Source organism: Perognathus longimembris, chromosome 8 (genome assembly GCF_023159225.1).
Source record: "Perognathus longimembris pacificus isolate PPM17 chromosome 8, ASM2315922v1, whole genome shotgun sequence".
Classification (NCBI taxonomy): domain Eukaryota; kingdom Metazoa; phylum Chordata; class Mammalia; order Rodentia; family Heteromyidae; genus Perognathus; species Perognathus longimembris.
The window spans coordinates 2,094,203-2,116,068 of record NC_063168.1 but is presented as its reverse complement, the minus strand read 5'-3'; the positions used below and the strand labels follow the sequence as shown (position 1 = coordinate 2,116,068).

At 53.9% G+C, this 21,866-nt stretch overlaps 1 protein-coding gene across 1 annotated transcript in view; it reads right to left on the bottom strand.

Annotated features, from left to right (window-relative positions):
* Window positions 1-5,779: 5,779 nt before the first annotated feature.
* Window positions 5,780-21,866, bottom strand: part of LOC125356799 (two pore calcium channel protein 1-like) — a 29,183-nt gene continuing 13,096 nt past the window's right edge. The window contains 14 exon segments of the mRNA XM_048353506.1: window positions 5,780-5,987; window positions 6,834-6,864; window positions 6,867-6,902; window positions 7,010-7,109; window positions 7,112-7,237; window positions 11,125-11,251; window positions 12,201-12,386; window positions 13,569-13,713; window positions 16,954-17,026; window positions 17,028-17,156; window positions 18,088-18,214; window positions 19,670-19,771; window positions 19,939-20,050; window positions 20,148-20,277. Of these exon segments, the coding sequence (XP_048209463.1) occupies window positions 5,780-5,987; window positions 6,834-6,864; window positions 6,867-6,902; window positions 7,010-7,109; window positions 7,112-7,237; window positions 11,125-11,251; window positions 12,201-12,386; window positions 13,569-13,713; window positions 16,954-17,026; window positions 17,028-17,156; window positions 18,088-18,214; window positions 19,670-19,771; window positions 19,939-20,050; window positions 20,148-20,277 (1,632 nt within the window).

Here is a 21,866-nt window from a genome sequence, read left to right as displayed (position 1 = left end):
AAATGTAACTCCATATAAAATGATGGTGGTGGGTTTGAACTTAGGGCTGCACTCTTCCTACTGAAGCCATGCTTCTAGCCCTGGTTTTTGCTGGTTAATTTGAGATAGGGTCTCACTTCCTGTTTTGATGTACCTCTGGGCACCATCCGCCTATGTTAGGCTTCCTGGAATCTAGACATCTGGAAAGCACCACCAAGCCCAGCTTGAAAAGGTATTTCATGAACTTTTTCTGCCTGGGCTGGATTCAAACCACCATTCTCCCAGTCTCAGCCTCTTGAGTAGCTAGGATGCCAGGTTTGAACTGCTCATATCCAGCTGGCTACATTTAATTATGGTATATCTAATTACAGATAACTGCCACTATGCTTGCGATTTGCCAGTTGAAAAATCACATTGCCTCACACCCTTTTTGTTGTTGTTGGCCATGGGGCTTGCTTCAGCGCTGTCCCAGATTTCTTTTACTCAAGGCTAGCGCTCTACCACTGCCACTACCAGTTTTCTGGAGGTTAATTGGATATAAGAGTCTCACAGACTTTCCTACCTGGACTGGCTTTGAACCACAGTTCTCTGATCTCTGCCTCCTGAGTAGCTAGGATTGCAGGCATGAGCCACCAGAGTCTGGCTTCTTACAGTCTTAATTTGCATTTATTCTATGAATTTGGCCAGATATATCTTTTTTAGTTATGTGTGTGTTATTGGCTGAGAACTCTTTCCTTTGTCCATTTTCCATTTGTATTGTTCTACTTTAATTTGTAAGAGTCCTTTGCATAGGAAACAGATACTTCCATTTATCATATGTCTCTCGAACAGTTTCTTTGGTTGGGTTTTTTTGGTTTTTTTTAACTGTATTTTTTTGTGTTTTCTTTTTTGGTACTGGGGATTGAACCCAGGACTGTTGGGGGCTGTCCTTCCCCCCAGCCCTGGGACAATGGGAAGGAGCCCCTCCCACCTTCCGGCCTCAACAGGAAGAGAAAGCCTCCGCCCCTTGGGAGGTGAACACGTGCGTGCCACCATGATGGGGTTGTCCCGCCCACAAAGGAAGTTTCATGATGTCACTTGATGGACATGGTCCTTAGCCTATGACTGGCCCTTTGGCCAGCCCCCTTTCCTTCCCGCCATTACTTCTATATAAGTGCCCTTCCATATTAAAGTCTTTGAGACGCTTCCCACCACCGCAGCGTGTCCCTGATGCCTTCCTTTTCGCCTCCGCCCTTGGTAACATGTGAGGGGACTGGGGGGAGGGGAGGCTTCAGCAACCTTTCCTCAACTTAGCGCTTGCCCATGTGAGCACGCCTTTGGCCTTCCGCTGGCGGAGGGCCAGGCCGACTGCTCTTTCATAGATTTTGTGGTTACCATTCTCCCCGTGGGGGGAGAAAGGGGTCGTCCAGACCCCAACACAGGACGTTGCACTTGCTAGGCAAGTGCTTTGCCACTGAGCTACATCCCAGCCCTTGAACAGTTTCTTGACATGAAGAGTCTAAACTTCTTTGTGCTCTAATTTATAAGGCTTTAAATGGCTTTTGACATGTCTTTAAAATGTCATCTGTAAGTGGACAAAGGTCTACTAGTTTTTTTTAGCTGCATTAATTTCAGTATTTATGACTAAATTATTTGTGGGTTTTTGTTGGTGGTGTTTTGTTTTGTTTTGTTGTGCTGGTCCTGGAGCTTGAACTCAGGGCCTGGGCACTGTCCTGAGCTTATTTGTTCAGGGCAAGCTAGCTCTGCTACTTGAGCCACAGTTTTACTTCTAACTTTTTGAAAGTTAATTGGCTATAAGTGTCTCATAGACTTTGGCTTCAAACATGATCCTCCGATCTCAGCCTCCTGAGTAGCTAGGGTTACAGACATGAGCCCAGCTGGTCATTGTTTTAACTTAGATATCCCATCCTTCCTTTTTCTAGCTGATAGTTTAAATACATGAAACCTTTTGATTTCTGTGCAAAGCTTTTCACTTGACTCCTGAAGTTTCTGAATTAACTCATGAAGAAAGTAAAGCTGTGCTTGTTATTTTCACTCTGTTTTGGTAGTTGTTTTTCTCTTGCAATGACCTGCACCCTAAGAAGAGCTGCATAGTGTGGTATTGGCAGTGAGGTTCTGCTTTGCTGGGAGTTCTTCTATTCATTAAGCTTCATGATACTGCTTTCAGATACATTTTTAATTATGCTAAGCATTGATACAACTTATTGTTTCTTTCACAAGCAAGTGTGAACTATAGCACTGTACACTTTTCTTATCCATATATCTACTCGATGGGTCCAGCTATACACCATTTCCCTACATGAATGTACCATAATTTCTCCTGTCCCTTATTAGACAGTTTATTGATTTCACAGTTTTCTTGCGTGCAAGTTCACTGTGGGTAAATTACTGGGGTAGGATCATAAAATATGCTTTTATTTTGAAAATAAAAAGTGTGACTCAAATGGTCACTTACACACTCAACTAAGCAGTTGAACTAGTGCAGGTTCAGACCTCATCAGATGAACAAGTCAGTGCTCATGTTTAAACAACCTCGTGTGAATAAGCAAGGCCAGGGCTAGTGGCCTAGCTCGGTGGTAGAGTGCCTGCCTAGCACAAGGCCCCGAGTTCAAGAAGAAGATCCAGATTTGTAGAATTCTTTCTTTCTGAAAGCAAGCTGTTTTCAAAGGAAACTGAGTTGAAGAAAATAAAGGTGCTGCATCATCAAACACCAGTTCACAGATGGCAGCCGACCGGGCTTCTGTCTCCACTGAGCACGCTTCGGGCCCGTTCCATGTCCTGTGTCAGCCGCAGCCGGTCGCTGTCACTGCTGAAACACGTGCGTGGCTCACGTGAGCAGCTGGTCCGCAGCGTGGCCCAGGTTCTCCACTTAAGCTGCAGTCTGAGCGCACAGCGTGGGGGACTCAGTCTACAGTTGTTGTAAACTCTTGGGCCGAACAGTCCTGGTTTTGCCCGTGCGCCCAGTACTAAGCGATCACCCTCCTAGAGGCGTGGTTGTCTGGACTGCACACACACAGCGTGAGAGACAAGAGGCTTTTGACCCTGAGAGACTGGAAGATGCCAAGCTGGGGTGGAGGCACAGCGGCGTCCGCCTCGCATCACTGTGAGATGAGATTCCCGATGAACACACGCCTCAGTGCGTCTCAGTAAGTACCACAGCTCGCCCCGAGTGCTCGGGCTCTGACTGCACAGACCTCCGCCCAGTCTTTCAGCGTTTCCCATTCGTACTAGGTCACTGCCACACCGTGGAGGGCATTATCTGCCCTACAGCAGTGATTCTAAAATGCCTTTCCCCCTCGGACATCCCTGACCTCCACAGCTGGCACTGGACACGGCACACAAGCACACCTGAGACATGACCTCTGTGCCTAGATTCGAGGTCCTCCATGCCCCTCGTCCTGTCTTCTCAACACTATTCAGCCGTGCTTCGTACGAACCCACCTCTACCACGGAGCCCGTCACTGGCTTGCAGAATCCAGGCCTGGTTTCCTTTTGAACCTTGGGCTGGGTGGCCCCCTGCTGGCACGGATCTACCACATGAGGAGTCCGTCATCGTCGCTGGTGCCATCTCTCACCACACAGCGGAGGCGGAGGGGGAAACGGTTCCCCTGGACCGGCCTCAGCCAGGCTCGGCCTGCGCGTGCTCAGCAGGCCGCTCAGCCGCTGCCGGTCGACTAGGAACTGAAGGACCCAGCTGGAGCCCTCTGTCCAAATGCAGGGCACTTACTTCACTGGAATACCAGGTAAGGGCCCGGAAGAAAAGTGGCCATCCTTGCCCCAGGCCCTCCACTTCCCCTTCCACCCAAGCCTGCAGACGATGGCGGGGTTGCGTCGCCCCCTGGTGGCCAGAGGGGAGCAGGAGTCCGTTGAAAAACAGCAGTTTGAGTAGTCATTGATTGGCACTAACTCCGACATTCTTCCCAGCCAAAGGATTCACACATGAAAAAAATATATATATAAACAGGTTTACTTCATAATGACCTAATGTGGATCAAGTTCAACTAAATGTATGTCCATGAATGGATAGATTCTTAATCTTGAAGCGTAGTTGGGGAAAAGACAGGGAAAGAGAAAGAGAAAAGCAAGCAAGGAAGGAAGGGAAAGAAAGAAAGAGAAAGAAGGAAAGAAAAAAAGAGAGGGAGGGAGGGAGAAAGAGAGAGAAGGGAGAGGGAGGGAGGGAGAAAGGAAGGAAGGAAGGGAGGGAGGGAGGGAGGGAGGAAGGAAGGAAGGAAGGAAGGAAGGAAGGAAGGAAGGAAGGAAGGAAGGAAGGAAGGAAGGAAGGAGAAAAACTTGGCCGAGCTTTAGTGAGTAAATAAGCGGGCAAGCAGACAGAAGCAGAAAGGCAGGGTGGGTGCTCTCAAAGGGAGAGAGACACACAGCTCTTTGGCATCAGCAGTATTTATATGATAAAGGCGGGGGGTCTGACTTAAAGTTATGTAGATGGGTGTATTTTGCTCTGACTTACTCTTGGTGGTGTTACTTTCTAAGCTGCCGGCTCTTGTTTACCATTATTGATGTTTTATGTTTGGGGCCCACCCTTTGATTTGGAGGGGGGCACTCATTTCTCTCAGGAAGGGATACATCTTGCCACCAAACAGATGTTAATTGTTGAGGTGAGGAACGCACCTCTCAGGAAGGATTGCATTGTGCCAAACATGTTCATTCTTGAGGTGAGGTCCCTCCAGGTAGAAGACAGTGCTTCTGAGTTACCTTCATCGGGCCTCACTTTCCTCTAAAATGACCTCGGTCCCTTAATCTTAGGGGAAGTAGATAGACCAATGTCTCCTACATTTGCTTTTAAGCTTAAGTTGTTTATTTTTGAACTTCCTGGCAGCTGTTTACTCTTCATTTTCCCTAATCTCTCCTGCCTCCACGCTGTCGGGAGCTGGTAGAGGCTTTAGGCGTTAAGGCCTAAAGGAAGGAAGTCAGGTCATTGGGCTAGCAGGGCCTCGGTGTCCTCCCTCACCTCTTGTTTCCTGACCCCCATCAAGCGAGCAGCTCGTCCATTCCGGCACTGCCTCCCGTGCTGCGCGGACTGTCACAAGCCAGAGGACCAGAGCCCAGTCAGCCCTGGATCAAAGCAAGCTTTTATAATAGGTTGTCTCGGGTATTGTGTCACAGTGACAGAAATCCGACTTAGAGTGATTACCACGACTGCACTCCAACTTAAAAATGGCCAAGGTGGCAAATTCCATGTTACAGATGTACGTGAACACAGATTTTTCTCAGATAAATAATGGAAATCTCACTTCAGTTCTTAGAGGAGCATATCAAGTGTCCTTAGAGAGCGATTTACTCAAAATTGTGCTGCAGTGGTAGCTACATTTTAAATGAAAGAAGCTCTGAGAACACACACACCAGCCCCACCCCCCCCACCACCCTGACTGAGACATTTCTATCTCCGCATTCATGTTTTCAGTAAGCACTGCATTAGAAAGCTACCTTGCTGGGTCATACACCTTTATACTCGTAGTTCATTTGTTCAACACAGGATGAGTTTAATAAAATAGCAAGATCACATATAAAAATAAATGAAAAGCTTTTCTATACGCACTGGAGACGTGGCCCGATCAGATTAGACGTGTGTGTGTGTCAGTTATCTTGTATTTATTTTCATGATCAGACCTCAGGGTGACCCCAGGCAGGGCGCCCCGAGGACACAGCTTCCCCCACGGCTGGGCCGGGGGGCGGCTCATCCTGCGCGTCATCCTTCCCAGGACAGAGAGGGACCTTGGCGGGGGGGGGGGGGGGGGGGGGGGGGGGCCCTCACCCCACCCCGCCCCGTGCGCTCTGCCTGGCCTCATCCAGGGCGCGGGGCCCGCCCCGAGGCGCCCGGGCGCAGGCGGGGCGCGTGGGGCAGAGCCCGGCCCCGCCGACGCCCCGGGCGGCCACTCGCTCGCAGCCCCACGCCCAGCTCTTGGATCTTCCTCTCGATGGCCGTTTCCATCTCGCCCTTCTCCAGCGCGTAGGCCACGAAGAAGGCCTCCAGGACGAACGCTACGAAGACGCTGGGCGACACAGACGGGCCTCCCGTGACACGAGGACGCGGTGCCCGTCACCCCCGGGACGGAGGCCGCGGGCTCCACGCCGGGCCACCACGAGGAAGCCCCCCGGGAGACCGCGGCGGGCGAGGCGGGAAGGACAGCCCTTCCGAGGGACGGGACCCCCCCACCCACCCGCCGCCTCGCAAGCACTTAGCCCTGCCGCGGGGAGGGCGAGGGCGAGGGCAGACCGGGAGCCCAGGGAGAGGAATCGCCAGGGCGTCCCAACCCCGGGGGCCGTCGCGGGGTCGCCCCCTGCCCTGGCACCCCACAGGCCAGGCCGCCCACGGGAGAGCGGAAGCAGCGCCGCCGGCCCTCAGGTGCCCACGAATCCCCGCAGCTGGAGGAGCTCGAGCCTACGGGGCGGAGGCCAGCCCGGGGCCGGGCGCGGGGCCCTGCACCCTCCCCCGGGGCCCTGCGCCCTCCCCGGGGCCCTGCGCCCGCCCCGGGGCCCTGCACCCTCCCCGGGGCCCTGCACCCTCCCCGGGGCCCTGCACCCTCCCCGGGGGCCCTGCGCCCTCCCCGGGGCCCTGCGCCCTCCCCCGGGGCCCTGCGCCCTCCCCGGGGCCCTGCGCCCGCCCCGAGGCCCTGCACCCTCCCCGAGGCCCTGCGCCCTCCCCCGAGGCCCTGCGCCCTCCCCCGGGGCCCTGCGCCCGCCCCGGGGTCCTGCGCCCTCCCCGGGGCCCCGGCACGCGCTCGGCTCGGCAGCCACTTGGACGCCGGCGCGGCCCTGTCTCCAGTGGGCGGAGGCACCCGCGGCTCCACGCCCAGGAAGCCGATCCCCAGCAGCCCAGCCGGCGGCAGGAAACTCACTTCACCACGAGGATGACCGCCACGACGTGGCGGCCCGGTGCGTCACCCGGGCGAAGCCGCCGGCCAGGAGTGGGAGGCTCAGGACCCACGCCGTCCGGAAACACGCGCCCCGAGGTGCCAAGGCCCAGCCGTGCCCCCGGGGGCGCCCGCGGGTCCCCGCACCCCGGGAAGGATATCGTGCCGCTGGTTGACCGCCGTGAGCTGGGCGAGCAGGATGAAGGAGGAGGCCAGGTCGTTGAGGTTGCTCCTGCAGTAGCCGGCGCGGGCGAAGGGGCGAAGGCCGACGCCCTCAGCGCGGGGTTCCCGCACGCCAAGGCGGCGGGCGTGCTCACGATGGGGCCCGAGAAGCGCACTCGGCCGTGGAACACTCCCATCCCGACGATCGCCAACACGTAGTAGACCACCTAGGACGGAAGCAGCCGCTCACCGGGGCCCCGACGGCCGCCCCGACGGACAGGCGTGGGCAACACGTGCCCAACATCCAAAATAAAACTCTGAAGACACAGGGGGAGGGCATGACTGCGCAGAGAAAGCTAAAAGAGCACCAAAGCTTACTACATAGCGCATTTAAATTCCTATATAGCCCCCCCCCCAAAAAAAAAGCCTGCGTGTCAAAAAACAAAAAAGCAAAGTCACAAATATGGGACAAAATCATGGCTCTTTATACAACTCACTATCAGGCTAAAGATCCCTGCAAATCATATCGGAAATAAAATAGGCCAGGAACTAGCATTCTAGCTACTCAGGAGATCAGAGAATTGTGGTTCAAAGTCAACCTGCGCAGACGGCGATACTTACAAAACTATATGCTGTAAACCAACTGCACAACGCGGGGTGGGGGGGAGGGGGAAGGTGGGAGGAAAATGAGGGAGGAGGTAACACGTTTGATCAGAAATGTGCTCACTGCCTTGTGTGTGAAACTGTAACCCCTCTGTATATCACTTTGACAATAAAAAAGATTTTAAAAAGGTCAGCCTGCACAGACAAAGCTGCTAAGACTCTTAACGCCAATTAACCAGCAAAAAGATGGAAGTAGAGGCGTGACTCTAGAGGTACAGCACCTTCCCTAAGGAAAAAAAGAGCCAAGCAAGACTGCAAGGCCAAGTTCAAGCCCAGTACCAGCACACACACACACAAACACACACACACACTCATCATAAACACTCATTAACTATAAAAACAACTGTGAGAAAAACAAAATAGAGGAATGGACCACGGATGTGAATAAACTATTTGCAGAAAAATATACATCATGCAAAATGTTCATGAATGGTGAATTTTCTTTATCTTCAGATCACAAGAACATTTTCTCTCCTATCAGAATCGAAAACACTGGAAACGTCCCAGTGAGCCCAGTGTGGGCAGAGAGACACAGGCGCTGTCACACATGTGTCCCTTGGGACCTACGTGACATCACATCCTCGGGAAGGCAAGGTGCCACCCCATCACAGTTTTGACCCCATTTCCTCTGGACCCTACGAGTCCTTTCCTGGAACTGTAGAGAGCAGACATGCTCACCTACGTGCACAGATGCGGGCTCCACCGGGGTCTCCGCGCCCGCCCCTCGCGACGGCAACCAGAAGAGCAGAAGAGCCCCCCCGCGGTCTGTGGGGAGGGGGCCGTCCACCCTCGCTCCGGAGCACCCCCCCCCGCGGTCTGTGGGGAGGGGGGCCGTCCACCCTCGCTCCGGAGCACCCCCCCCCCCGCGGTCTGTGGGGAGGGGGCCGTCCACCCTCGCTCCGGAGCCCCCCCGTGGTCTGTGGGGAGGGGGCCGTCCACCCTCGCTCCGGAGCCCCCCCCCCGCGGTCTGTGGGGAGGGGGCCGTCCACCCTCGCTCCGGAGCCCCCCCCGCGGTCTGTGGGGAGGGGGCCGTCCACCCTCGCTCCAGAGCACCCCCCCCCCGCGGTCTGTGGGGAGGGGGCCGTCCACCCTCGCTCCGGAGGCCCCCCCCGCGGTCTGTGGGGAGGGGGCCGTCCACCCTCGCTCCGGAGCCCCCCCCCCCGCGGTCTGTGGGGAGGGGGCCGTCCACCCTCGCTCTGGAGCACCCCCCCCCGCGGTCTGTGGGGAGGTGGCCGTCCACCCTCGCTCCGGAGCCCCCCCCGCGGTCTGTGGGGAGGGGGCCGTCCACCCTCGCTCCGGAGCACCCCCCCCCGCGGTCTGTGGGGGAGGGGGCCGTCCACCCTCGCTCCGGAGCCCCCCCCCCCGCGGTCTGTGGGGAGGGGGCCGTCCACCCTCGCTCCGGAGCCCCCCCGCGGTCTGTGGGGAGGGGGCCGTCCACCCTCGCTCCGGAGCCCCTCCGTGGGACGCGTCCTCCCGACAGAGCGGACCTGAATGTAGGCACCGCTCAAAACCCACGACAGACAGCCCAAGTCGGAGGAACTTGGCGAGGACATTTGCGTGGATTCTCCCTCCGTCTGGGCCACGAATGAGGGCTCTGCAGGCACACCCCATGACTGGCCTCTAGGCACACACAGGTTTACGTCTAGGAAGAGTCACAGGTGCCGCCTGGGGCAGAGGCGTGGGGAGGGGGGAGAATGGATGGCTTGCGGTTGGCCTTCTGGAATTTACGTTTAGCATTACCAGTGAAAAGCACATCCGGCACCTCGCTCCCGCGCCTACCCTAGCGGAGCGCTCTCGCCCAATGTGGAGCCATCGAGTCCCGCTCGGCCCTACACCGCCCTCGCCACCAGGGACGGTGCCCCAGCCACGTGAAGAACCCGAGGGCTGAGGGCGGTGAGGAAGGCCCGAGCCCTGAGCTGAAGGACGCTGTGTCCTTGAGAACAGGCGGGCTGGAATACCCGCTGTGGAGGAGGGGGAAGGGAATGGTCACCACTTAGCGCACCGGATTGGGGGCATTTCTTACGCCAGCTATGTCTCTGTGATAAATGTTCATACTTTATTAAAATGGTGCCTAGAAACCAATGCCTCTTACTGACCTATCGCCCTGCCTCTCACTTACAGTGAGTCCCAGCCAGGAGTCAATGGCTCACACCTGGCTACTCAGGAGGCTGAAATCTGAGGATTCAAGTTTGAAGACAGTCTGGGCTACAACTTCTAGAGACTCCCACCTCGGATTATCCAGCAAAAAGCCAGAAGTAAAGGCGTGACTCAAGCGGAATGGCACAAGCCTCCAGCAGATAAAACCAAATGAGAGCGCCAGTCCCTGCGTTCAAGCCCCGGTGCCGTCACAAAATAAGTAAGTCTAAGACTCGCCGGAGTCTGACAGGCCCACATCTTAGGAACGTATCCTATTCTGTGTTCCTTTTTTATGTTTAAGCACTAAGAAACTTGCCACGTACGGTGGCTCACACCTGGACTCCTAGCTACTCAGGAGGCTGAGACACAGAGGGCTGTAGTTTGAGGCCAGCCCAGGCAGACAAGTCTCTGAGACTCCATCTTCAAAATAACCAGCAAAGGTTAGGCTGGTGTTGTTGTTTGTGTATGCCTTTTTTGTTGGTTATTTTTTTTTTCTGCTTTTAGAGGGGCCAAGGGGGCACAGATAGGGACGGAGGAGGGGTAAATGAACGGAACACAATCGTGGTATTCACCGTACACTATGTGAAAATGAACTGTGCAATTATGTGGAAAGCGGGGTGGGGGGGGGGGCGGCGGGGGGAGGATTAGGAGAAAGGGAAGGAAGGGGTGTCACTGCCCAAAAGAGAAAGGTACGCTTTACCTGAATTCTGAACTGTGAAATGGTACGCTCTCTGTGCAACAACTTAATAGCAATAAAATCTTATTTAAAACAAAAAGCTAGGCACCCCCTCTGTACATCACCTTGTCAATAAAATTTAATTTAAAAAAAAAAGCTAGGGGCTGGGGATATGGCCTAGTGGCAAGAGTGCCTGCCTCGGATACACGAGGCCCTAGGTTCGATTCCCCAGCACCACATATACAGAAAACGGCCAGAAGCGGCGCTGTGGCTCAAGTGGCAGAGTGCTAGCCTTGAGCGGGAAGAAGCCAGGGACAGTGCTCAGGCCCTGAGTCCAAGGCCCAGGACTGGCCAAAAAATAAATAAATAAAATAAAATCTCAGAAATGCTGCACAGCTATGAAAACAAAAGCAAAGCCACCATCATTCCAGAACGTGTGTGCATGTGTGTGTGAGTGTGCATGTGAGTGTGCGTGTGTGAGTGTGTGTGTGTGTGTTGCTCAGGATGGAACCCAGGAATCCACGCATGCTAGGAAAGTGCCCTCCCACGGGGCTGCATTCCCAACCCTTGGGAATATTTTCAATAAAACTCCCCCAAATTCAAGCCGTGGACGGATGGATGGATGGATGGATGGCCGACCGGGAGGGCTTGCTGAACCCGGGACCCGGGAGGCGGGGAGGCGGAGGGCGGGGAGCAGCGACCTGACTGAATGCTCGCGTTGGCCACCGTGGCCAGCAGGGCTGCGCTAATGATCAGCGTGTCAAACCTAACAGGAAGAGCAAAGGTGGTTAGGCGTGAAGGGAAAGGCTCGATCACGCGAAGGATCCGATGAGCTCTGGAGAAACTGAACCCAGCACCTTCATCAAAGCCAGGGTCGAGTTATAGAACTAACGGCCATCGGCGGCCATGGGCTACTGCTAAGATTCATACGAAGGAATGCCTAGTGGTCAGCTCATCCACAGCACTCTAGCTGCCTTCCACAATAAAGATCACACGCGCACACGCGCACACACACACACACACACACTTCCTAACAAGGTTCCTGTCTTAGAGCAGCGCCCACCAAGGTCCAACGCTGCTGCTCTGTCCTCTTCTTAGGTGGGGCCAGTGATGGGAATACTTGCGCCCCACAGGGCCTGACCCCCCCAATGCGCCAGCCCCCACCGTAGCCGATGCCCACAGGGAGACGCCAGGCCCAGCCCGGGAAGAGCTTCCCAGGCCAACCCCGGAGTGGCTCGCAGAAGCTGCAGGAGTTGCCTCGTAGGACCGTGTTATCGGGAGACGCGTTAGGTCTCCATCCCTCTCTCCCGGCAGAACTCCTGAAGTCCCTGTAACCCTGCCGCTCACTGCAGGGAGCCACGCTCAGAACTGTACCGACGGTGGGACAGCCACCTGTAATCCAGAACGCTGACGGCTGCGGGTGGTGGACACCAAACTCCACCCTGGCTGCCGGAAGTGGCGCTGGGAATATCCTAAGAACCCTTCCCAACGCCGTGACGCCGGGGCCGCGGCAGCCCGGCCTGACGTGAGGACTCACGGCTCTCCCTTGCGAGCTGGTGACGTCACGCCTCAGCAGGTGGCCGAGCTCGTGACGTCACGCCTCAGCACGCGGCCGCCGGAGCGCGTGGCCCCTCAGCCACACCCCTGGATCGGGCCGCGAAGCCCCCCGTGCCCCCCCCCCGAGAGCCCTCTCCTCCCAGGACGCCCACGCTCACCAGTTCCAAAACTGCTTCCTTCCGAAATAGGCCCTGGGCTCGCACGTGTACAGCTTCGGGAGAATCTCAGCCGCGTAGAGAGACAGGAAGAGCCACTCCGCGTGGGAGATGAAGGGGTTCTTCTCATCCAGAGCGATGAAGACGGCATTGATGAAGATGATGACGTCATAAACCCAGACGAAAACCCTAGCCCAAGAGGGAGAGGGAGACTCTGTCATCCCCCATTTCACTGAAAGGAATAGGAGTCTCTCCCCAGCCCTACCAGGCTGCTTTATTCCTGTGCATCTCCTACACACACACACACACACACACACACATACACACACGCACACACACGCACCATCTACAGAAGGTTCCAGAATGACTGGGTCCTAAAAGTCACCACCTCCTACAGAGCCTCACGTATCCCTACTCTCCAGAAGAAAATGAAGACAGAGTGAGGGACGGGGGAAGCCGCGGTCTTCCTTTGGGGACAGCACCTTTGGGGACAGGGAGAATGTTCAGTGTCCAGTACAACTTGGTCCCCCTAAAAGTCACATCCTTAACTAAGAAAGCTTCTAGAAACATCTTCCATGTTGACACACACGCCGGCCTTTTAGGGGACTGGTTTAGCATTTCCCTGAGCTCAGGAAGCCGCGTGTGCACCGCCACAGAGGCCCAGAGCGAAGCCTCCGTCGTGAGGGCCGATGCGCAGCGGGGAGGGGGGGCGGCTAAACGGGGCTGGGCCGGGGATTTCTCAAAGGGGGCCGGGCCGCCGAGCACGCCCTGCCAGAGGGGCCTTCAGCGCCCGACGGGGAGGCGCGGCTCGCAGCGCCGTGAATGGCTCCTTGAAGACGCGGCATCAGCTGCTCTCAACCACCGCCCGGCGACGCTGCGCCCCCGGCCCTATCTTTCTTGGAGTCAGGTGAGCACGGCGGTATACCTTCGTCTCCTCGGCACGCGGGCAGCGGAGGCGGGAGGATTACAAGTTCGAGGCCCACCCATGCTACGCAGCAAGCCCCGGAAAGAAAAGAGCTCGTTTTCAGAATGAAAATGTCCTACTACGATCCTATCCGGTTCCCGTTCACCGTGATGGGCCTGGAACGGCTGGAATCGGAGGACGGCAGCCGTCCTGGCCCCACGAGCAAAGCTGCTCTGCGGTCCTTGGGCTCCCTAGAAACCACCACCCAGCTTCTAGAAGCCCGTGGTTCTCTCGGCTGAAGCCACGCGTCCCGTGTGAGGACCCTTCCCGCGCCCCCGAGGAGCGAAAGGCGGTGACGGGGTGACGGGGTGCGGCTCCAAGCTTCCGGGAGGGGGCACCGAGTCCGGCCGGGGCGAAGCATCCTCCCCCTGGAAAGCCCCGGAGGGAAGGGCGCCCACCCCGCCTGCCTGCGCCGCACCAGCGTCCGGAGCCGTGGGCTGGCGGGCGCCCGGTACACCCGCGGCAGCCACGCGTCCCGAGGGTGGCTCTCCGCGCGCACCGACACCACCTGCACGTGGAGGAGGTCGGCCACGCGGAGGAAGTTGGTTTTGTCTGCAAACGAGAAGGGGACCCACGGTTCATGCTGTGACACTGGCGTCCAGATTGGGCAGCCACGTTAGCACACCTTACACTTGACAGAGAGTGCTCTGAACCCCCAAAGGCCCAGGAGCCAGCCCGAGGCTCCCCGGAACGCCTCCCTGTCCTTACTAAACCCTCCACCAACCCGCGGTCGCAGAAGGAACCCTCTCGGACCTATGGGTTACACAGGGAGCTCATTCATCACCCGGGCCAAAGTACCAGGGGTATTTTCTTCACCCATCAGGACCCACCACCTGGTGAGCCAATGTCGTCTAGACCCGCGGAACAGCCACGGCCAGCAGGCCGCTCCCAACGCCCATGCGTCTCTCTCCCATCGGGCTGGTTCCCAAGGCGATTTGTGCATGCACTTCTAGTAACAAGGTAAGCCATAAACCAGTATCACGTCAGTGAGCTGGGCACTGGCTCATGCCTATAATCCTAGCTACTTTGGAGGTGGAAATCTTCACTCCAGAGGCAATCTGGGTCGACGAGTCCCTTTATTTGTCTCCAAGTCTTATCTCCAATTAGCCAGCAAAAAGCTAGAAGCAGCGTCAAGGCTCAAGTAGTAGAGCGCCAACCTTGAGCAAAAATGATAAGCCAAAGAGCCCTGGCCAGAGTTTTGGCCCCAGGACTCACAGACACACACGAAAGTATCCAAGTATCACCTCAATGGACGAAGTCAGACAAAAAGAGCAAACACATTGGGATCTGTCCAATTTCTAGGTCTGTAGAGTTACAAGGAAAACGCATCTCCACAGGTTAACAGCCACGTATGTGTAAGGCCCTTGGGTGGAACATGCCTGGACAAGGAGAAGCTAGGCAAAAGGTGGGCCCAGAGATCTGGGGTACGTGAGCTCCACCTCGGGATGGTATAGGCCGCTGAATGACAACCTAAGCAGAGCTCAGGGTGACCTGCCAAGGTCACTGGCAAGGAATCCAGCCTCAGTCTCAGGCTGCTAAAGAACCGCAGTCAACAGGGAGCCCATGGATCTCATTGGATCCACAGCCTTCCATGCAAAAAATTCAGCAGTGGGAGAAAGACCAAAAATCAAAACAACAAAACCAGACAACAGTAATTTTGTGTTAGGAAGGATCTGCCATCAAGCGTCGAATCTTAGGCATCAGCAAGCTCTTTCTACAAAAGCCTGGTAGTAAATATGCTAGGTTTTGCAGGCTACCCAGTCTCAGTCACAACCATCTAACTGTGGGGCTATAGCACCAGAGCAGCTGCACGCAGCACGTAAGCAAATGAGTGTGGCTATGGCCCAATAAAACTTGATTTACAAAAACAGATGGCCTTGTGGACCTCAGTTACAGAAACGTTATTCACCTCATAGCCTCCTTGTTAACAATGATTTAACACTATGCAATATGTGTATTCATATACATGTGTATATGCATATGTGTATGCCTATATATTCAAGATATATCAAAACATATACGTGTAATATAACAAATTTAGGTGGTACCTCATGAGTATTTGCAATATTTATGCTGTTGTGTACCTGTTAAAATATTGTAAGTTTAACTTTTGTAAGGCAGAAAGCTCACTGGTACATTTCTTGCTGCACTTATGGAGCTATAATGAAATGCAGACTAATGAATTCGTTTTTCAAACTAGATCAGTCTTCGCCTCATCTGCTTTACAAATAGGATCACATCTCAAATGACCAAACCGAGCAAGGCCAAAGGCTCAGGGCCTAGCCACGTTGCTGGCTTCAAGCAATTAGAAATGGCCTTAGCTATGTTGTATTTGCTCATCTAAAATGTTTAATGTACAGTTCGTTCTCTGTGTCTGTAGATCCCACAGCCACAGATTTGACTAACCATGAATGGAAAATATTTGAGGGAGGCATATACCAATGGCATCGTAGCTACTCAGGAAACTGAGATCTGAGGAGCATGTTTCAAAGCCAGCCCAGGAAGAAAAATCTGTGAGTCTGTCTTCAAAATAGCCAGCAAACGGTTGGGCTGATCTGATCATATAAAGTACTATTTTCACAATGAACTCCAGGAAATGGAAACAAGATGGGTTTTTTTTTTCTTCATCACTGTTTTCATTTTCTTTTGTCTTACTTGTTCACTTATCTGTCTTTGGAAGGGCAACGGGGACACAGAAATGGAGGATAAAGGGTGAGCAAATGCAGCAGCGGCACTCACTGGACACTGTGTGGAAAATGAACTACACAATTTGTGGGTGGGGACAGGAGGGGAAAACTGGGAGCGAGCAAGGGAAGGAGTGACATTGTCCAAGAAGAAATGTACTCTTGCCAAGGGCCGGTGGCTTGCGTCTGTAGTCCTGGCTACTCGGGAGGCTGAGATCTGAGGATCGCAGTTTGAAGCCAGCCCAGGCAGGAAAGTCCCTGTGAGACTCTTATCACCAATTAACTACTCAAAAACTGGCATTGTGGCTCCAAGTGGTAGAACATTAGCCTTGAGCAAAAGAGCTCAGAGACAGTGCCCAGGCCCTGAGTTTTTTATAAAAAAAAAGAAAAGAAATGTACTTTTTACCTGTAACCCCTTTAACTATATTCTTTACCTGTAACTCTTTAACTGCAACCCTTCTGTACAGCCCCTTTATAATAATTTAAAATTTAAAGATGGGCTGGGAATATGGCCCAGTGGCAAGAGTGCTTGCCTCGTGTACATGAAGCCCTGGGTTTGAATCCCCAGCACCACGTATATAGAAAATGGCCAGAAGTGGCGCTGTGGCTCAGGTGGCAGAGTGCTAGCCTTGAGCAAAAAGAAGCTCAGGGACAGTGCTCAGGCTCCGAGTTCAAGACCCAGGACTGGCAAAAAAAAATAATTAAATTAAAAAAGAACACACACAGAGAGAGATGGATTGGAGGTGTGGTTCAAGTGTGAGCAGGATGTGGGGACAAACACGAGCTCTGGGCCCTGAGATACCTGAGGAGGAAATGTCCGTGTGCACAGAAGATGGAGAGGCCTTTTCCTATCACGGCTGCTTGAATCACGACCGCGACAAGTGCTCGTGAGTCGGCCACACCGTGTCAGGTTTTGCCAGGGGTCTGAGGTGACCTTGAGTAGCCAGGGTGCAGGGATGTCACGGACCTAATGTCATTTCTCCTAACGGGCTTGAGCCCCGGTGGATTCTGGCGGGGAGCGGGGGAATCCTCGGGCCGACACCCCCGACAGCAGCGGCTGCGGCGGTGTTGCGGTGGCCCCAGCCCTCCGGGAGGGGAAGCCCCTTACCCATGCGGCCCGTCTGCCCCTCGTCGGAGATCCGCAGCAGCGGCTCCAGGTGGGCGCCGCTGGTGTCGGGGGCCCGCCGCCCTGGCCAGCCGCCTCCACGCCGCCTCGGCCACCACCAACTCCGCACCCGCCCGCACTTTCAGGATGTTGAACGCCGCCATCATTTTGTGGCGTTTTAGGTAGGCCAATTTGCGGATCTCATTCTGAAAAACAAAAAAAAAAACCATCGGAGTTGGGAGTTTTAAGGGAAAGCGTCAGCAGAGCGCCACGTCTTCACCTCCACGGTGCAGGCGCCAAGACGCAAGGCTAGCGCGCACAGCCAGAAAGACACACGTGCTTCCAAGAACATGGCCCTCGGCCAGGCACCGCCGTCCATGACCACAAACCCAGCTGCTCAACGAGGAGAGACGCGAGGACTGAACTGTGAGACCAGCCCGGGGGGAAAGTTATGGAGCCCCCGTCTCAATAAATGAGCTAGGGCTGGGCGCCAGTGGCTCACGCCTGGAATCCTAGCGACTCAGGAGGCTGAGATCAGAGGATCACCACTGAAGCCGGCGGGGCCCAAAAAGTCCCCGTGACTCTCTTCTCCAATTAACCACTCCAAAACCGAAGTACAGCTGTGACTCAAGTGCAAGAGTACTGGCCTTGAGCCCAAACCGTCAGGGACAGGGACAGCATCCAGACCCTGAGCTAAAGCCCAGAACTGGCAAACATGCATAAGGAGAGAGACAGAAAGAAGGAAGGAAGGAAGGAAGGAAAGAGAGAGAGAGAGAAAGAAATATAGCAAGAGAGAGAAAGAAAGAAAGGAAACTAAGGAAAGTTAATCTTTGTTTGAAGGGAAAGACGTTAGAAGCTTGGAGAATGTTCCCAGCTCCCTACATGGTGTCAAGATCCATGAGTGATTGGGTGCACTAAAGAATTTGAGGCAGGTGTCCTGACAAGACCTCCACCTTGGGTTCTTGTCTCAAATTCCATTGTGAAGAATGATGAAGAAATTCCCCACCTAGCAGGAGAAAGCATGGTGCTAATAAACGCTCAGACCCACCAGAGGAAATACTAGAAGACATTTCCAAATATTTAGCCAATGTGCTCAGCCCCCGCTCGGCCCCCACCAGCCTCCAACCCCTGACTTACCTTCAAGTTCTTCCGGTAATTGTTGTAGACCACAGCCAGAAAGACCGACATGAAGATGTAGGTATTGATGATGATGTAGGTAATAAAGAACAAAGAGTACCACCAGTTGAGGTTGTAGGCAGGCATCCTGGAAGGAAATGATATCTCTCGGCTTTACAGACCCAGGTTCTATGACGCACACACAGCTGACCTTAGACACATCTTGCATGCGCAGTCTGGGTTGTGAAGTTCAGTCAATTGTGTGTATGTGTGTGTGTGTGTGTGTGTGAGAGAGAGAGAGAGAGAGAGAGAGAGAGATTTGGCCTCAGAACCATGGCATTCCTAATCCTAAGTGGCTCGTTCCAACCTGCCATTCTGAAATTCTTAGTACATTGCAGAAACACCAGCATTCTCTGTGAGTACCGTAACCACCTCCCAATCCAATCCTCACCTTTACAATGAAAAACCCACTCCTCTAGTCAGGTGCCAGTGGCTCACACCTGTAATCCTGACTACTCAAGAGGCTGAGATCTGAGGATCCAAATGGGAAGTTAGCCCAGGCAAGAAAGTCCATGAGACTCTTAGCTACAACGGAACACCAACAAAAACCCAAAAAACGGGAAGTGGAGCTGTGGAACACGGGAACACAGCAGGATGGGAGACTTCATCTTGCTTATGCTTTCACTGAAGACAGAAAGGACCAAGAAGAAACCAAGAGCAGTCCTTCACGACCTAGAGGACAGACACCCACCCCCCCGACATGGCTCGTGGAGCAGTGCACTGCGAGCTGAGTAGCTACATGGCTGTTCACAAGGTAACCCCACAAGAATGGGATGGTAGAAGATAACCCTAGATTTCCTCCTCTGCAGTGTCCACAAGCGTGGAGAACTGGCATTGCGGGAGGCGGGGTGAGGAGGTGCTGTTTCCCTTTCTGTACTGTTTTGTGTAGCCGAAGCTACTGCCTCAAGAATAAGGGAGCCCGGAGGCTGGGAATGTGGCCTAGTGGTAGAGTGCTTACCTACCATGCATGAAGCCCTGGGTTCGATTCCTCATATATAGAAAAAGCCAGAAGTGGCGCTGTGGCTCAAGTGGTACAGTGCTAGCCTTGAGCATAAAGAAGCCAGGGACAGTGCTCAGGCCCTGAGTTCAAGCCCCAGGAATGGCCAAAAAAAAAGAATAAGGGAACTCACCCTGGCTCCTTCACAAAGACTTTGAAGTCTCTAGACTCAAGATTCAGAGAAGATTCTGGAAAACAATGTAGACTCCACTACTTAAGCATTGAATCTCAAACTGCTTTCAATTAAAAAACACCCAAATGTAGCTTTAGGTCCAGAGGGTAGGCTATTAATAGTGTAAAATGTCGTATTCTTCTCCGTCTTTACTATGAATATGACTACACAGAAAATCGCGTTTTCCTCTCTCAGCCCTGCTGGTGTCAGGAGAAAGCTGTCTTTCTGTTCTGTTTTGCTGTGCTGGGATTGAACCCAGGGGCCCACACATGCTAGGCAATCGTACTACCACCGAGCCACCCCTCAGCCCCAAAGCTGCTGTTCTTAACACAGATTCCACTACAGATGCCCACAGATACGGATCTGGGGCGTACATGACGTCGGGACTGTTGGCCGTGGTGACCAGCACGTAGAGCTCAAAGGCTATGTCTAGAATGTTCGTGAAGTAGGGGTCGCCTTCCGCTGTCTTCAGTCCCCTAGAGGAGAACCAGAAACACGAAGTGAAAACCACACACACAGATGCCCATCTCCCCTCTCGAGGGCACGCCTGGCACGCGGGAGCAGATCCACCTGCCGCCGCCTCCACCCCGAGGCGGGAGACTCCCCAGGGACCCAGGGACACGTCCCCAGGGCCCGGGCTCACCTGTCTCCGAAAAGCTTCAAGGCCATGAGGGAGAAGACGAGCACACTGAACAGAAACAGGAGAAAGACGCAGAGGACATCAGGGAGGGTGTTCCGGATGCTTCGAAAAAGCCCTTCGAATCTGGGGGAGGGGAGCGCGTTTGCGTGACGAGAGGTCAGCTCCTCTCGTACAGAGTGAAGGGAACGAACCCCGAGCCATCTGAACCCCACGCCGCGTCCTTACCTGGCGACTCTCGGGGAAGTTAATTAGGAAGACTGGCCTCAGTGCCCTGGACCACCGCACGCTGCGGATGTGAAGAGTCTCCAGGGACCCGTAGGTTATCAGGTCCACCAGGGTCAGCTACGGGAGGCACGGGACAAACATCAGAACCGCACCAACCAAGGACGGTGGAATCCCCTCCGCCTGCCCACAACGGGGCCGCATGCTTCACCAAGAGCGACACTGCAGCTCCGCCTCCTGTAGGTGACTTCATTTTCCCTTTACTACATACGTTAGGGAGGCACTATTCTGGGTTGGAGCATCTTGAGACACCGAGAGGGTAAACACGTGGTGCTTGACCACCTCGCTAGGAAGGGGAACTGGGACCAGAGTCCAGACAGCTTCCTCTCCAAGCTCTCACTATCCATTGTGACAGGTCGTGTTTCCAAGCAATGCATTAATGAACTTTCCTCAGTTGATAGTCTAACCTAGAAGCAGAGGTAAGGATGTCTAGGATATATATATATATATATATATATATATATATTATATATATATTATATATATATTCTATAATACATTATAATACCATATGTATAATATAGTATATATTATATTAATGTTATTAGTTTTTATTCATCTTATGAATTCAAATTTATAAGCAAAAGGTTAATGTTGTAAGGACAGGACAAAAGATGAACCCAGTGTATCTGAGAAAAACAAATAAATAAAAAATAACCTACCATCAAGAAGCCATGTGTGTCAGTTCCTCTGGTTTGCCACCAGAGGAACCCAAGAGATCCCTCAAAGACTGCCCTTGACAGGGGAGAGAAGCAGACAAAGTCACGGACAGGGACAGACATAGACACAGACACCAGACACAGACAACAGACAACAGACACCAGACACAGACACAGACACCAGACACAGACACAGACAACAAACACCAGACACAGACACCAGACACAGACACAGACACCAGACACCAGACACAGACAACAGACATAGACACAGACAACAGACATAGACACAGACACAGACACAGATACCAGACACAGACAACAGACACAGACACCAGACACCAGACACACACAGACACAGACACCAGACACCAGACACAGACAATAGACATAGACACAGACAACAGACATAGACACAGACACAGACACAGATACCAGACACAGACACAGACACCAGACACCAGACACAGACAACAGACATAGACACAGACAACAGACATAGACACAGACACAGACACAGATACCAGACACAGACACAGACACCAGACACCAGACACACACAGACACAGACACCAGACACCAGACAACAGACACAGACACAGACACAGACAACAGACACAGACACAGACAGACACAGACACCAGACACAGACACCAGACACAGACAACAGACACAGACAGACAACAGACAACAGACACAGACAGACACAGACACCAGACACAGACAACAGACACAGACAACAGACATAGACACAGACAACAGACACCAGACACAGACACAGACACAGACACCGGTCACAGACACAGACATAGTCATGCACCAGCAGGGACCCCAGGGAGCCAGCCAGCCAGCATGGCTGCCCCGAGAAGCAGCCTGGGAAGAATCCACGGGCTTGCACTGTCTGGAGAGGTTTCGTGGCAGACAGTCCTCGATGCAACCTTACAGAAAAGACTGAATTTTGAAAAGATAAGACTCAGAGCAAGAGCCACG